This window comes from Talpa europaea (assembly GCF_964194135.1).
Source record: "Talpa europaea genome assembly, chromosome: 8".
In the NCBI taxonomy this organism is placed as follows: domain Eukaryota; kingdom Metazoa; phylum Chordata; class Mammalia; order Eulipotyphla; family Talpidae; genus Talpa; species Talpa europaea.
In genome coordinates this window covers 110,636,836-110,652,461 of record NC_140075.1, presented here as the reverse complement: position 1 = coordinate 110,652,461, position 15,626 = coordinate 110,636,836, and the positions used below count along the sequence as shown (strand labels likewise).

The following is a 15,626-nucleotide window of genomic DNA, read 5'->3' as shown; positions in this document are numbered from 1 at the left end:
ATTACGAGAAGACCGATATTAGTACCTCCCCACCAACCTCCCAGAAAGGGCCTGTCTTTGTGGCATCGCTGCTGTTAAGAGGGAAAGATATTAACTGAGAAACATGTGGCTGTCCCCCAACCCCCATGCCACCTTCCTGGGCAGTCTGGGGCCTTGCAGTACCTCTCCCCTCCAGCCATTAGGCCTTAGGCACTGCCCACCTCTGAAATTCTGAGACTATTCAAATCCCCGGGGAGTAGATGAACCCTCACAGTAGACCTGGGACCTTGGCATGAGATACTCCCCTTCCCCACAAGCCTGTTCTTTCCCCCAGACCTGTCCCCTTCTCCCCTCTGCAGAGTCCTGGATGATTACAAGTTCATCCATTGCGGCATACCCCCCAATCAGTCCTCGGTCACCACCGTGGTCAAATCCCACCAGTGGAGGATCTCCTTGGCCCCACACCCCAAAGACATTATTTGGTAAGCTCCGTCTCTGCCTCCCTCTCCTCAGAGCTCCTCTGACACTGAAGAAGGCAAACAATGGGGAAAGGAATTGGGCCTGCGCCCCACTTCATTGCCCACCTGCAGCCATGTCCTCTTCTGGGCACTGCAGCCCCTGCCCTCCTGAAACCCACCTCGCCATGAGCATGAAAGGCACCGCACCCTGGAAGAAAAGGGTTTTCCTGCAGGAAGAGCTCACATCAATTTCTGGGCTCAGCTGTGGGAGCCCCAAGGGGTTGTATTGGGCCAGGGCAGCCTGGGTGCATAGCTGGCATGCAGGAAGCAGCATGTGGGCTCTGTCTCAGGGCTGGAACCCGGGGTCCTAAGTGCACCTCCTTCTTCCTTCCTCCCCAGGAAACACCTGTCAGTCCGCCGCTTCACCTGGTGGGCCCGCTTTATCCTAATCAACACCTCCCTCTTCTTCCTCTTCTTCTTCCTCACCACACCTGCCATCATCATGAACACCATCGACATGTACAACGTCACCCGCCCCATCGAGAACCTGCAGGTGCCTGCTTTGCTCAGCCAGGCGTGTGGGCCCCAAAGAGGTGAAGGAGGAGCTCCCGCGAGGATGTGACGGGCCACGGCACACAGCTCCAGGGTCCACGCAGCATCGTGGAGGTGGCAGCGGTGCTGATATGGCTTAGAGCGCCCCTAGTTTTAAAGGGGGTGAAGACGGGTTATTACCCATCTCTGACTGGGGCTGGAAAAGAGAGGGAGAGTGGGGAGCATAGGTAGCTTCTGGGGTAAGTTTGGGGGGTAGGCAGTCCAGACCGGCCTAGATTCAGAGGGCTTCTTTAGATACGGTCAGTCTAGGCCAACTAGAGGTACAAAGGGTGAACAGAGGGTGTGGCGAGTGTCAGCTGTGTCCCCCACCTCCCCTAAAGCTAGGGTCCCTGGTTTGAAGGGTAAGGTGGAAGCTGGGAAAAAGGAGGTAAGTTCCATACTCCCCTCTGAGAGAAGCAAGACTTCCAGATCTGTCTCCTCTTCCCTCACTTCCAGACACCCCTGCTCCAGAATGGGAGTGCCCCACCCTGGAGCGCTGTCCCTGAGGTTGGAGGATGCCTCCTTCTGGTGAGGGCATCCGAGGAGTGCACTGGCCTGTTTCCGAACTCTGTAGCCTCAAGGCTGTTATAACAGGCTTCAAAGGCTGCTCCTTCCATATTGTCTCCGCCATTCATGCACGCATACATGCACACACACGTGCACACACGCACTCATGCACACATGCACACACACATGCATGCACTCATGCACACACGCAGGCATGCACACATGCTCTCATGCACAGGCCACCCGCTTCTGCTGCTTACTTGCCCTCTTTAGTCACCCTCCTTGGAGCTCCACAACCCTCCTTGGAGGTTCTCACTTCACATCCCCTCACCCCTTTCTCTGCCACTTCTCGCACGAGTGAGACAGTCAAGGTCTTCTCCCTGAGGTCTGAGACGAGTGACATGCTGCTCTGGCCTTCAGGTGTGGTCACTAGAGGAAGCCCAAGCTGCCCCCCCAGGGACCTGCACACAGGAGGCCTGTGCTCCTCTGTGTCCTAGGGAGCACCCCCTCCGCCCCTGGGGGTGCCAGCCTCTGCCCACCCCCAGACAGGTAGATCTCTGACAAGGAAGGTGGGTGAGAAAGGCCAGGCCCACTGCACAGCCGCCAGGGAAACCAGGCCTGCTCTGAGTCTGGGTGTGGAGAGACCGGGCAGCCTGGCGAGGAAAGAGCCACTTCTTGTGTTAATGTCCCTGCCCTCTTCCGCTCCACCCCTGCAGAGCCCTGTTGTGACCCAGTTCTTCCCCTCACTGCTGCTCTGGGCCTTTACAGTGATACTGCCTCTGATTGTCTACTTCTCTGCCTTCCTCGAGGCCCACTGGACCAGGTGAGTAGGAGGGACCCCAACCCTGTCCCTCTCCCCACCCTCAATTTGGTGCTCTGGCTTCTCATCTGGCTAAAGGAATAGAATTGATGTAGGATGACTCTGATACCCAAAACTACCAGATCTTTTTTTCTTTGGATGGAGGGCACTGAGTTGTCTTTGAGCCTCTGGCCTCAAGAATATTGAGATATCTCACCATGTAAGGGTGTGAGGCCAAAACCATGTCATCTTTGGGCTGCTCCCTGAGCCTCCAGCCAAGCACTGAGAGGATAGAGCTGTGAACAGAGATCGGGCCATGCTAGGCACTCCAGGCAAAACGCACAGATTAGAATAAGAAGAGACCCCCCCAAGAAGGCTCCTGTAACCATATCAGAGGAGCCCATGAACTGTGTAGCCCTCACGGTACTTTCATTTTATACAATCAGGAGCTTTTTCTTATTTGTTAGCCCTTATAGTGCCCTTATAGTATATATGCCTTATAGTAGTTAATTGGCTAGAAGGTATTTTCCATGTCCTGGGACAAGTTCCTGCTTTGACCTGAAGACTGTGTGGGTCTTAAAGTTATTCTCTGCATCAAAAACTCCTACCATCCTTCCAGGCAGTAAACTAGGAGGTTTGTCCTAACAGAAATCCTGACTAATCTTTCCCCTGGCCAAGAATAAAGCTTATGTCAATTATCGAAACTCTAGGTAATGTCCCTTTAACACAAACATGTCAAGTATTAGACAAATCAGAGCCCTCCTTCCCTTCTTGTGCCCAGGGCAGACATCACTAGTTGATCATGCTCATCTTTACTGCTGGTGCCAGTTGCAGCACAGCTCATCAGGGTCCTGAGATGGCATTGAAATACACTCAAGCCAATTTTCTAGGCCAAGTAGCAGTTTCTCTCTTCATTCTGTAGTTAGATCTTTGGCTCTTATCTCTCACTGATGAACATCTCTGTTTCCTTCTAGATCAAGTCAGAATCTGATCATAGTGCACAAGTGCTATATCTTCCTGGTGTTCATGGTGGTCATTCTGCCTTCTATGGGGTTGACCAGGTACTACACTTCCTCTCACAGCCAGACTCACCCTAGAGTTGGAGCCTCCTCTTGTAGAAACTGTAGGCCTTCCTGTGGTTGCTGCAAATCTAGTCCTCAAATGACAGCCCAGTGCCTGTCATGAACCTAGCATGAGCCAGGTACTCTCAGATTCAGCCATAAACCCTGCCCTCAAAGAGTTTATCATCAGCTGGGAAGAGCCACCATGCCTATCAGCTGCCTGCCAGCCCAGGTGGGGGAAACAGCCAACTCGCAGTAGAAATTCAGGAGAGAACACCAGGAGAAATAGCTGACAAAGGTTTGCTGGAGGAATTGGCCTGAGGTTGAAAGGCCAAAGGGTGAGGGACAGGGAAAGCCCCACACTCGGAAGGAAGAGAGGCGATGTGGACTGGCTAGCTGGAATATTAGGTGGCAACATCTTTGAGGGGTGGGCATGGGCGGATAGAAGAGGGAAGCCAGTCTAAGAGGCATTGAACTCCTGGGTTCATAGGCCTTTGCTCATAGGTTCATTAACTATGGGGCCTGTCTTGCTCTTGTTTCTAGCTTGGATGTCTTTTTGCGCTGGCTCTTTGACATCTACTATCTGGAACAGGCATCCATCAGGTTCCAGTGAGTACCAAGTGCATGTTCCAGGGGACACTGGGCCTTCCCTGTGTGTAGTTCACATCAGCCAGACATGTGTAGTCTTATTTTCCCACACTGGTAGCGATAAGAGCATGCAGGCGCCCTCACTAGGCAGCCTCCTACTCTTTCCTGGTGCCATGGGCCGCTTTGGCCATTCTCTGAATGATATTTTTCAAATAATTTTAGATCCATAAAAAGAACCCCATAAATGTGCTGTGATCCCTTCCCCCAGATTCCTCCAGCGTAGCCTGTTGCATAACTACAGCATAATATCGCAGACAGAAACTGGCCTTACTGCAACCCACAGACAGCATTCAGATTTCGCCAGTTTTTCATACACGCAGAAGAGTTAGCTTTAGGTGCACAATATACTTGGTTTTCAAGAAAACCAAATATAGTGAAATGTTTGATGAAAATATTCTAAAACTTAAATTTGTAGTGATCTCTATGAACACATTTAATAGTAAGACAATGCATTTTAAATGCAGGCAAGGCTAAAGTTTTGTTGTTACTTCGTTGCAGTGTGCATCAGTGTGAGAGCTGATAGAACTTAAAAGAGCATTACATTGGGGCTGGCGTGGACCTTTGACAAGGCAACATGCAGTGGTATTAGACAGTCATTTGAGTTTTTTGTTTTTAGGGGTACAAATGTTGAAAAAGTTTTCAAAAGTCAGAATGTTGCAAATGACCATCAAGCTTCCCTAACTATAGGGCAGGAACCAGAATTCTCCAAGGTTTCTGCCATGGAACTAGAATTGTAATAAATTGGGTTCTCCCCCCCCCCAAAAAAAATGAATGAGTCCTTCTTCTGACAGGTCAGTGTCTTCAGGATAGTTTACGTATGGGGAGGGAAGCAGTGTGAGCCCATCACTCAACTTGGATGTCATCCAGAAAAAAAAGCCTTTGAAAGAGACCTGAAATATGTCCAGGGGCTTTCAGATCTCTCTTTTCGAGGAAGTTGACAAGATGTCTCTTTTCGAGGGAGTTGACAGAATTGTGTAGATGTGACACTGTAAAGCCAGAGTCGCCCTGGTCACCAGGGTGAGGCAGGCAGCTCGCCCACTGGGTGACTGAAGGAATCCATCCCAGCCAACGTTGGCCCGAAACATCTGATACACATGTGCAGACAGGACGATGGCAGTCTCGTGTAACTTGGCTGCATGCCTCGTAGCTACCATCACTTTAAGGGGTGACGAGCACCCTGCTATTGTGAGCTATCAGCTGTGACTGCTCCATGATCTGACACAGCCCTCGAGGGACAGACTCACAGCTGTGGCCGACATTGCTGTGGTTCGTTCCCATGTTCACAATCAAAAGAAGTGCTAAATTGTAGTCAGAGGTTAGTGAAATAAAAATGCGATTTTTTTCCCCCATTCATGGTCACAGTCCCTCCAAATTCTCCTTTGGTTTGTGGCTCCAGACCAAATATCCCAGCTTCAGATCAAGCCAGAGCGTATATCTCCTTACATCGTCACACTTTCTGCAGACCATCCCCCTCCCTGCTCTCGTTAACTTCAGTTGCGCTGGAAGCACACTTGTATATAGGAAATTCATTTTCCCCATCTCTGCCTCCACCCCCCCTGCACTCCCTCGGCTCGCTCCCTCCCCTACTCTCCTCTTCCTGCCCAACACCTCTGCCCTCTGCCTCTCCCCTGGCTCCTGCTGCTGTCTTCCCTTCTCCCCCACGCCCAGGTGTGTGTTCCTGCCAGACAACGGCGCCTTCTTCGTCAACTACGTCATCACGGCAGCTTTGATTGGCACAGGCATGGAGCTGTTACGCCCGGGGTCTCTCATACTGTACTGCACCCGCCTCTTTTTCTCCAAGTCGGAGCCAGAGAGAGTCCACATCAGAAAAGTGAGGGCGGACCCTTCCCTCAGAATGGCCCTCAAGGTTCCCCTTGGGAGGGTGTCAGGAACGGGGCCTGTTGGAAGCACCAAGGGGCCCCAAAAGGGAGGCCTGCTGCAGTGGGGCTGGTGCTGCTCGGATCCCAGGGGTGGAATAGGCTGTCTCCAGGCCTGAGCTGTTAGCCAGCTCTCAGGGGATGGAAAAGGAGCAGCCACGGAAGCAACCAAGCCTATGCCAGCAGGCCACCTTAGTGTTACCCTGCCTTCTGCTCTAGGACCAGGCCTTGGACTTCCAGTATGGGCGAGAATATGCGTGGATGATAAATGTCTTCAGCGTGGTGATGGCATACAGTATCACCTGCCCTATCATTGTGCCTTTTGGTGAGTCATCCCTGATCATCCCAGGACTGCACACCCTCGTGATGGGAGGAGGGGCTAAGCCCCACCACATGGGCCCCAACGCTGGAGCACAAGGGGACCTGGTGCAGGGCATGGAGGTGTCAGGGCCAGGGCCAGATCAGGGGGGAGGATGAGGTAGTCAGGACTGAGGATGGATGACCGCTTGAGATGACTGTGTACGTAGGATGCTTGTTGAATGAATGCATGAGTGAATGATCCAGAGGTCGGCACCACAGCCTCCTCTTGGCCCCTGATGCTCTGACCACCCTGGATCTGGCCCCTCGGGCCCCTGGGGGCCTTGGGACTGCACGGGTCTTGACCGTGGAAGCAGCAGCTGAGGCTGTCTCCATCTTCCGGGCCCCCAGGCCTGCTCTACCTGTTCATGAAGCACATGACGGACCGCTACAACATGTACTACTCCTACGCGCCCACCAAGCTCAACGAGCAGATCCACATGGCTGCAGTCAGCCAGGCCATCTTTGCACCGCTCCTGAGTCTGTTCTGGATGCTCTTCTTCTCTGTGCTACGATTAGGTGGGTGCCAAGCCTGCTCGGCCCTTTGCTGCTCCGTAAATCCCTTAACAACTGTTAGAACAGCAAAACCCCGAAGGAGCAGGGATTATCAAGTGCAGCCAAGCCTGGTGGCTTCTCTAGGCTTAAGGAGTTCATCCAAACCCCACAAATCCTTGCAGCCATGGGAAGGGCTTGAACCAATGCCAACCACACTGTGCATTTGGCGTATAGGCCCCAGGACAAGAAAGGTCCTCTTGCTGCGTTGTTACTCCAGGCAGGAAATAAAATGCCAGCTACCAGGGGCCTCGCTGCCCGTGACATTGCCTCTGGGATCTGAGAAGAGTCTGGTCTCATGGGTGCCTGAGAGCCTGGCAGACTCGCATCGTGCCCCAGCTGCCAGCTTCTTTCCTACTCTTGGCTACACAGAGCGGCCTGCCCCAGTGAGCTCAGGGACACCCTTCCAGAGGAAGTTCCTATGGGCTCCAGACTGAAAATTCCCTGAGACTGGCTCATCCCCCTTCCTCTCGGTCCCTCTCCCCACTGGCCTTCCCACAGGGACTTGACTTAACCCTAATCTTCCCCGTGCAGCGTGCAGCGAGCAGGGCAAGTCCCTCTTTTCTTACCCTGCCTGACTCGCAGCAGTCAGTTCTCAGTTATTGGGGCACCTGTCCACGCCTTTACCCCAGCAGCCATTCCCTGCCCCCTAGCTGACTGCATGTCTTAATGTAACTTCTCTATAAGTACGAAGGACGACCATTTGTTATCAAAAATAGGGAAAATATAAAGATCAAAATTCAAATGACCCATCCTGTCCCCGAGTCTGAAGTCTTGCTCCAGATGCCATTCTGTGTGCACATCTGGGGAAGGAGGGCAGAGCAGGAGTCAGTTTGCTACTTTACAAAATTGTGGCATCATTTGATAACATTCAATCTTGTCTCCAGAGTTCCTTCACTGAACATTATGTTCCTAGCTAAGAAAATAGTGTGTTATTCAAACTCTGAGCCCATGCCTTTTAAACAGCAGCATTAAATTCTGGCCACTGCAGCCCTTCTCCAGCCTTGGATGTTAAGGTTTTCTGGTTCTAAAACTCCAACCATAAGCATCATTATGCAGTAACCTCTACCTGTAAAGACTGATTTTTAATATTTACCTAATGCTACTTCATTAAAAAGTAACTGTATATCCCCAAATGAAATGGACAGAACTTAAATCCTTGATTGCTTTTTAGTGCTATTAGCTCAGATCCCGGAGCGCGCGCACTTCCAAAGTTCTGACAAGGCAAGGTGTGGGTCAGAGACTCCATTTGGGGGCCGTGGCAAAAACGAATGACTCAGAGATTCTTCCCAGGGACCTTGATGGCGTGGGAGGTAACTGACAGTGGAGTGAATGGGCACTTTGTGGATGCTTAAGTCAATTAAAAATTTGTTATGGGTTCCACCAGATGCCAAATTCTAATCTTCTTAAATAGCAGAGGATGAGACCACAGCGGCAGACGCAAGCATCCCAGCTGTTAGGCGAATGGGGAAGGGTCCTTCTGCCCTCGACTCCTGAGTCCCTGCAGAGCTGTGGAGGGGCTTCCCGGGTACCTGCCAGCCTGGGTGGCCTCTCTGCCGGCGTGCTCCTCCCGCAGCGCCGGTCCTCCAGGACCCCGTCCCACGCCCGCTTCTCTCGGCAGGTTCGGCCCATGTCATCACCTTCTTTTCCCTGTCCATCCTCGTCCTTTCCATGGTAATTGCCTGCTTTGGCACTCTTCTGGGGAGACTTCGCACGGTGCATGAACTCGCGGTGAGTTGCAGGCCTGCCTTCCCTCCGCTGGTGCTCCCGGGCCCCTGGGGGGGCACAGCTCTAGGACCCCCTGCTGACCTAGGCAGCCACAGCACCACAGGAATAAAGAGGTCCTTGCCTTCCTGTGATTCTGGGGTGAGGTCCCCAGGCCTGTGTGTGCACGTGCCCATATATCCTTGCCCCCCGGCCCAGCTCTCACCCCTAGAATCATACCTCAGGGGTGGGGAAATTTGGAAGACAGCTGTCCTCTCCTTCCTGCCCCTTCTGTCACCTCCTCCAACCACGGGCTCCTGGCCCGTCCCTCCTACACTGTGAGGCTGTCCAGCCACTGAGCTGGGAGCAGCATCCCAGTGATGGGGAGTTGAGAAGAGAGGGTGGGGGTGGTAAGGGATGGTCACCTGCAGAAGGGGGACAGTCATTGTCTCCGCATTCCAGGGTTTTGAGCCTGAGGTTGTCTGTAGAACAAGCCTGGCCCTGGGGGCCCAGATCATTCCAAAAGGGAGCCAGTCCTTTCCTGTTGGGAGTCATGCCAGGGGCGTGTGTGCGCCCCATCAGCAGTTCTCAAAGTGGGTGTCTGCAGGGGCGTGTTGGAATGAGTTCCAGTGCACTCAAGTATTCTTCATGGTTCCCCATGAATTTTTCTACTTAACCTTCTGTGGATGGCAACTGACAGGCTTTCTGTCAATAATGGTGAATTATTTCCTTCCCCCTTGTATAAGGGGAAGAAAGTAAGTTGATTTAAAATACTGGCATACTGCCGAATCAAAGGAAGAGGACCGTCTTGCCTCCCGCGGCTCCCTGTCTGGCGAGCCCCCCTGCCTGGCCCCCCTCCTGTCCCCTGGAGGGCTGAGCGTCCAGCTCGTGAAGGGCCACAGCCAACCGCACCTCTGGCTTTTCTTCCCGATGCAACGACGCCAAGTGATCTGGGTGCCCGAGCGTCTGCTCTCAGGATGAAGGTGGCGGAGGACCTAGAGCACCTTGGTGTTTAGGGTTTGTTCCCGATAGAGGGGCCTCCCGGGAGGAGAGAGTTGAAGTCAAGGATTTTTTCTAGAGCCCAAGCAGGCTCCTCTTTGAACCCCAGTCTCCACTCTGCTTATGTCCTCCATTACGGCCCTGGAGAATGGAATGTGCCTGAAGGTTCCCCTAACATCCCAGTCCCCTCTCTACCACCCTGGGCTTCGGTCCTGTCCTCGGGTGAAGGCCTGGGAAACAACAGAAGATGAGATCAAGGGGAATGAGAAGCCCAGGAGCCCCCCTGAATGTGGGGAGGGCGGGGGCAGAGGGCAGACCCTCTGTTTATGACCCTCTGCGTCTCTCTCCGCGCAGCATGAGGAGGAGAGGGAGACCGTGTTTGACATGGAGCCCAGCAGCACCTCCTCCACGCCCACCTCACTTGTAAGTCAGCGCCTCTACCCCAGGGGGCAGGCCAAGAGGGGGGTTGGCCACAGGCTGGACTACTCCAGCATCATAGTGGGGAGCACCGGCACCTGGTGCCGGTGGAGTGGGGAGGAGACGGTGGCCCCCGGGGTCCCGCCTCTGATGTAGCAGGACTTGGCCCAGGTCACCTTGCTGCCGTGGCCCTGGCTGAAGACCTGGGAAGATCGAGCAAGCAAGATTTACCGGAGATTCTCTGGGAGGAACTCAGAGAGGAAGAAAAAGGTCAGGGCAAACCCAGCCACAACGAGCTCAGTTGTGTAGATGCAGACATGAGCTGGGGCTCAGCCTCAGGACCGGAGGTTGCCCCCGGGGCACAGGTGCCAGGCGAGCCGCAGACCCAGCTGCAGGGAGGTATTGGAGGCCTGGCCGCAGTGGGTAAGTGAGACCACAGCTGCAAGTGAAGACCAGGACCAGGAGCCCAGCAGCGGGGTGCTGACTCCCACGCCGTAGCTCAGCCTGGAGGGAGCACTCACCCGCCTCCCAGCCACGTATGTGGACACGGGCTCACCAAGGCACTGAGCTGGGTAGCAGGTCAGCCCCTGCCCTGATTCCAGGGTCCTTGGAGGACCACTGAGATGGGCATCAGCCAGCCCGGGCACTCACGGAAGGGGCTTCCTGGAGGAGGGAATGTCTAATCTGACTCCAGGTATGGGGCTGGAGGGGGCGCCAGGTGGAATGGGGTGTGGAGGTGTTGGTGGAACTGAAGGCAAGAGCTGAAGGCAGTTTCAGCGTGGAGGTTGATGCAGAGTGGGTGGCAGGGCCTGGAGGCAGAGACGGCTCCCATTCTGGGCAGGGATGGAGGGAGGCAGACACAGCGGTGGTGGCCATGCCCACTCCCGGGCACAGAGCTGCGGGTCAGCCCCACTTTGGAAAAACCTCCACGGAGGAACCGTGTCTGGGAGGTGGCCGGGAAGGAGGAGCTTCGGGGCTGGAGGTACTAAAAAGGTTCCAAAGTCTCCATTCACCTGGCATCTTGCTGGGGCCCTGCCAACATGATCCCTCTGGAACATTATTAGCCATCGGCTGTTGAAATCTTCTGAACCTGATGCTTTTCCACTCTTGCTCTTAATCTTTTTTATTCTTTTTTTTAAATTTATAGTCCATTTTTTTAATTGTGTCACATCTGTAAATATACATTGTCACTGTTTCTTCAGTAGTAGTCAAGAGGTGTTAGTTTTTTTCTTTAGTTCATAGTTTCCTTTTCTAATTTTTAATTTTTTTAAACAATATTTGCTTCCCCCCACCCCCTCAGGTGTGGTCCCCTTAGAGTTTCCTCCCCCAAGGCACCCGTGCACCATCACCTCAGTCCCCGGTGCTCCTCCCTCCCTCCCTCTGATCCCTCTCCCGCCTCCTCCCCTGCAGGATGTCGCTGGTTTATAATTGTCTGTTGTTGCTTTGTTGTGTTTTGTACTGTTATTATTTTTTTATACTTATGTCTTATTGAGTTCCCCTATATTCCTGTTATAAGTGAAGCCATCTGATATTTTTCTTTTTCCTTCTGACTTATTTCACTGAGCATAATTCCTTCTAGCTCCATCCATGTTGCTAAGAATGGCATGGGTTTATCTTTTTTGATTGCTGAATAATATTCCATTGTGTATATATGCCACATCTTCTTGATCCAGTCATCTATTTTGGGGCATTTGGGTTGTTTCCGGGTTTTACCTATTTTAAATAGTGCTTCTTGCTCTTCATCTTTATGATAAAACTACAAGTAGGGATTTTTATCTCATTTTATAGCAGAGGAAACTGAGGCTCATGCAGGTCAGTTAATGCCGCCCCAGGGCACTGAACAAGGAAGTGGCCAACAAAGTTCCAACCAGTTCTATCCAGCTCTAAAGCCTGAGCTTTAAAAATTACCGAAATCTATTTTTTTAAAGCTTGCATTATTACAACAGGGGTATAAGAATACTGTAGATAATTATAGGGGCAAAACAAGTCAGAAAAAAAGGAAATAGTCACCACATTCCACCACCCAGATATGACCACTGAGAACCCCTACCATTCCTTTTTCCAGATAGATTTAAATATAAAATTTTTGCTAAGATGAAATACTGCAAATAATTTTTTAACCTGTACTTTTAGTTCACACTCTCTACATTCCCATATATAAATTTTTGCCTTTTCAAATATTATGTTCATTTGCAAATGAAAGTATTCCCAGCCAAGACCCCATCCAGTCTTTGTGCTAGATTAATCTAACACCTGTGTAGTACCTGTGCATGTCTCTTTTCTATCAGCACCTTCTCTTTTTTTGATTTGCTGGTGAGATCAAGCCAATATTCCCGCAGCATGTCACACCTTCTTGATTCTTCTAGCTGTTTTTCATGAGGCCCTACAGCATTTTCCACTAACTTCTCTATTTCCTGAAAGCTAGATGTTAGCTCCAAAGGCTGCATCATTCAAGTTCAATGTAGAGGCAACAATACATTCCAGGTAGCACAGCATCTGAGACACATGGGCTTACCTCATTCATGATGCTAAAGTGACCCCCTGATTAGGGGGTGACAGCTGGCTTCTTCCAGGGTTAGTTTCTCCTTATGAAAGGTCATCTGCAGAGTTTCCTTTGGTATTATGCAAATATTCTAGACTCTTGTAAGAAAAGAGCTCCCTCATCAACTAAGGCTGTTTGGTTTCATTGAAATGAATTCCTATAGGAAAGGCTTAGTTCTGTCCCATAATTACCTATTTTCAAATTAAGAAGTTGGTGTTAAAGTTTCTTCAAAGGATGCCAATAACTCCCCCCACCCCCACCAACCCCCAGTTCTTCCTGCATTTCCTATCCTGCTGTCCTCCCAGGCAGTCGTGGGACCATCCTGGGTTTGACCGGCCACGTGACCCAGACCTCAGCTGGCAGTCTCAGTTGTAAACCCAGATTCACAGGCCAAGCAATGTTACATGCTCAAAGGGATGCACCTCTGAAACTGTCTTAGAAAGTGCAGGAGCTCAGGGAGGGGGTCTCCCCAGGCTCCAGCTGGGGAAGCCTCCTGTTTTCTCCCTGTGGGTTCAGCCTAACCTGGAACCACAGATGAAAGGAATGTGGCTACAGGACTAGGGGTCAGGAGCCCTGCATTTTCCAGCCCTGGGGGCTGATCAAGAGCAGCTGGGCTGGGGGTGGAACGGAAGGACTCAGGACGCAGGGAAGCTCTGGGGGTAGGGTGTGAAGGGGAAGGGTGTGCCCAAGGCCTTGTCCCAGATGTGACCTCACCCCCGTGTCCCCTCTGTCCGGAGCAGCTGTACATGGCCACCGTGCTGCAAGAGCCAGAGATGAACCTGACCCCAGCTTCCTCCCAGGCCCGGCTAAGCTACGGCAGCATGAGCAGACAGCTAGGAGAGGAAGAGGAGGCGAGTGTTGCATCGTCGGGCTTTGTGAGGGAGCTGGACTCGACCCAGTTCCAGGAAGGGCTGGAACTGGCGCACGAGAGCCAGTACCACTGACCAGGACCCAAGGCCTCCACCTGGCAACTCCAGCTGGGAGCAGCAGCCAGGGGAGGGCCTGGCAGGAGGGCAGCCTCACCTCCTGGCCACTTCCTGCAGACTTTGGGAAGGCCCAAGTGGAGATGCCTGCTGCCCTGGCTATCGGCCTGTGGAGGCCCCAACCTGCCGACCTGCTGGGCAGTGCAAAGGGACCCTGGATGGGTTGAAGGAGACAGGCTGGCACCACCTCTTGGGAGAGGTGGCTGAAGCTCTGGGCGCAGAGACTGAAGGTTGGGGTTCCCACTGGGATGGAGACAGAGGAGATATGCAAAAAGGAGGCAGCAGAAGAGGCCCACCGAAGACTCTGGGGTCTTCGCCACCCTCTACCAGCTGCCCTGCCAAGAAGCTTCCACTGCAGTTGCCGCCCCAACCCACCCTCCTCCCAGTCCATCCTGCCTCTGCAGTCTGAGGAAGCGAAGGCTCGTGTGCTGGGCCTCATCGACAGGAGGCCGACGAACACCGTCCCAGGTTCCCTGCATGGGCATCCATGAAGAGAGAGTTTCTGCATCGTGCGGGGTGAGGGGTCACTGAGAACACAGACCTGAGAGGAGCTGTCCGAGCCCCTCCTACCCTCCAGCCCTCATCAGCTGGCCCCAGGAGCAGCAGGGTAGAGGCCCTTCTCCTTCCTATTCTTGCAAGGGCAGCTGGGACACGGTCACTCGGGCTCATTAAACGAGACCTGTGTGCATTTTGATGAAGGCAACCTCGGCTGGTTAATATCAGGTGGGGAGGGGCAGAGGCAGAATCCTTGGAGGGGGGGTCTCTCCCCAAATCCTGTGTGAAGGGTATCTAGGTAAACCACCCCAGAGCCTACTGAGAGGACCCCCAAGGCCAAGACTGTGGCCACTAAGAGCCCCTCCTGCCTCATCCCCTCTGAGTGCCCTGGCCCCCGCTCACCCAGCAAGGCCAAGATGAGAGGCAGCTGGGGAGAAGTCCATCCTTCAAACTGAAGGCACTGACCATTCCTTGGCCTCCAAGCAGGGGCCCTTCTGCTCCTCTCGGGTCCACCCTGCACCCTAGAGTGAAAGCCACTCCAAGTGGCCTCCAGGGTAGTCCTAGCTTAGAACTGGGGTTGCCCTGCGGGACTGAGGGGGCTGTGTCTTCGATGACGAAACCCTCTCTGCCCTCCCAGAGCTGCCAGCACCTGAGGCCTGAAGGAGCCAAATCCTGGGTAGGAACAGTGCTGGTGACACCTGGCACCTGTGCTGCAGGCGGGGGTGCAAGCCTCCGCCTCTGGGGACAGACCCCACCAGGACCCCTAGGCAGCCTAGTGGAGGACAGAGAAGGACCAGCAGGAGCTTCCATGGGCCAGAGCCAGTCCAATCGAATGGGGTCCCCATGCTCTAGGGTTCTCCTGAGCTCCAGAGACCTGGGTCCCTGCAGCCAACCTGCTGAAGGTGGGCCCCCGCCACACCCCTGCACTCACTCACCTGGGCCCAGTCCCTTTTCCACCTCTGCCTGCATCTCAGCCTCAGACGCTCCAGGCTTCACCCCAGGCAAAAAATAGCACTTGAGGAGCAAACAGTGCCCTCTCCCAGGTCTTGGCCCAAACTTTGGTGTGAGGGATCTTTCTTCAGCAGACCTTGGATTGACTGGGGAGGTGGTCTCTCCCCATCCTGGTCCAGCTTGGCCCCACAGGACCTCTGCCCTGGCATCTCACCCACCCACAAGGGGAAGGGTCCTTTCTGGAGCAGAGTGGTCAGGGCCTCAGCGGGGATCCCTGTGGGAAGGGGGCCGGCTCAGCCCTGCCCAGCCCGCGGTGTGTCACACACTGTGTGTGCTGGGGTGTCTTACCAGAAGCTGGCCTGTGGGCGCTCCTGTGTCAGCCGCCGGTTGCTGCTGCCTGGCCCCCTCTGATGCGGCCCCCACTGGGCTGTTTCTGCTACTTCTTCTGTCCCTCTCTGCTCCGCTGACCACCTCAGCCTGTGGACGCTGCTTATGGAGGCCTCCCAGCAGATAACATGGCCGCACTATTGGCGGCTCCTCTCTCTGAATTTGGGTTAAGTGTAGTCTGGTTCTGAGAAAGCAGAGGTGTCGGCCTGCTTTAGCTCCTCACACACCACATTCTAGCCTCCAAGTACCTCCCCTCCCTGCTACCATCCCACCCCATGCCACCAACCCCTTCCCAGCTGGGCCTGCCTGTCAGGGAACC

The 15,626-nt window shown here is 53.5% G+C and overlaps 1 protein-coding gene across 1 annotated transcript in view; it reads left to right on the top strand.

Moving 5' to 3' along the window:
• Positions 1 to 13,435, top strand: part of TMEM63C (transmembrane protein 63C) — a gene marked incomplete at both ends in the record, with an annotated part of 32,713 nt that extends 19,278 nt beyond the window's left edge. The window contains 11 exons of the mRNA XM_084239955.1: positions 339 to 461; positions 837 to 990; positions 2,252 to 2,358; positions 3,309 to 3,395; positions 3,939 to 4,004; positions 5,712 to 5,874; positions 6,140 to 6,245; positions 6,629 to 6,796; positions 8,451 to 8,560; positions 9,887 to 9,955; positions 13,232 to 13,435. Of these exons, the coding sequence (XP_084096081.1) occupies positions 339 to 461; positions 837 to 990; positions 2,252 to 2,358; positions 3,309 to 3,395; positions 3,939 to 4,004; positions 5,712 to 5,874; positions 6,140 to 6,245; positions 6,629 to 6,796; positions 8,451 to 8,560; positions 9,887 to 9,955; positions 13,232 to 13,435 (1,357 nt within the window). The remainder of the gene's footprint in view (positions 1 to 338; positions 462 to 836; positions 991 to 2,251; positions 2,359 to 3,308; positions 3,396 to 3,938; positions 4,005 to 5,711; positions 5,875 to 6,139; positions 6,246 to 6,628; positions 6,797 to 8,450; positions 8,561 to 9,886; positions 9,956 to 13,231) is intronic.
• Positions 13,436 to 15,626: the final 2,191 nt, after the last annotated feature.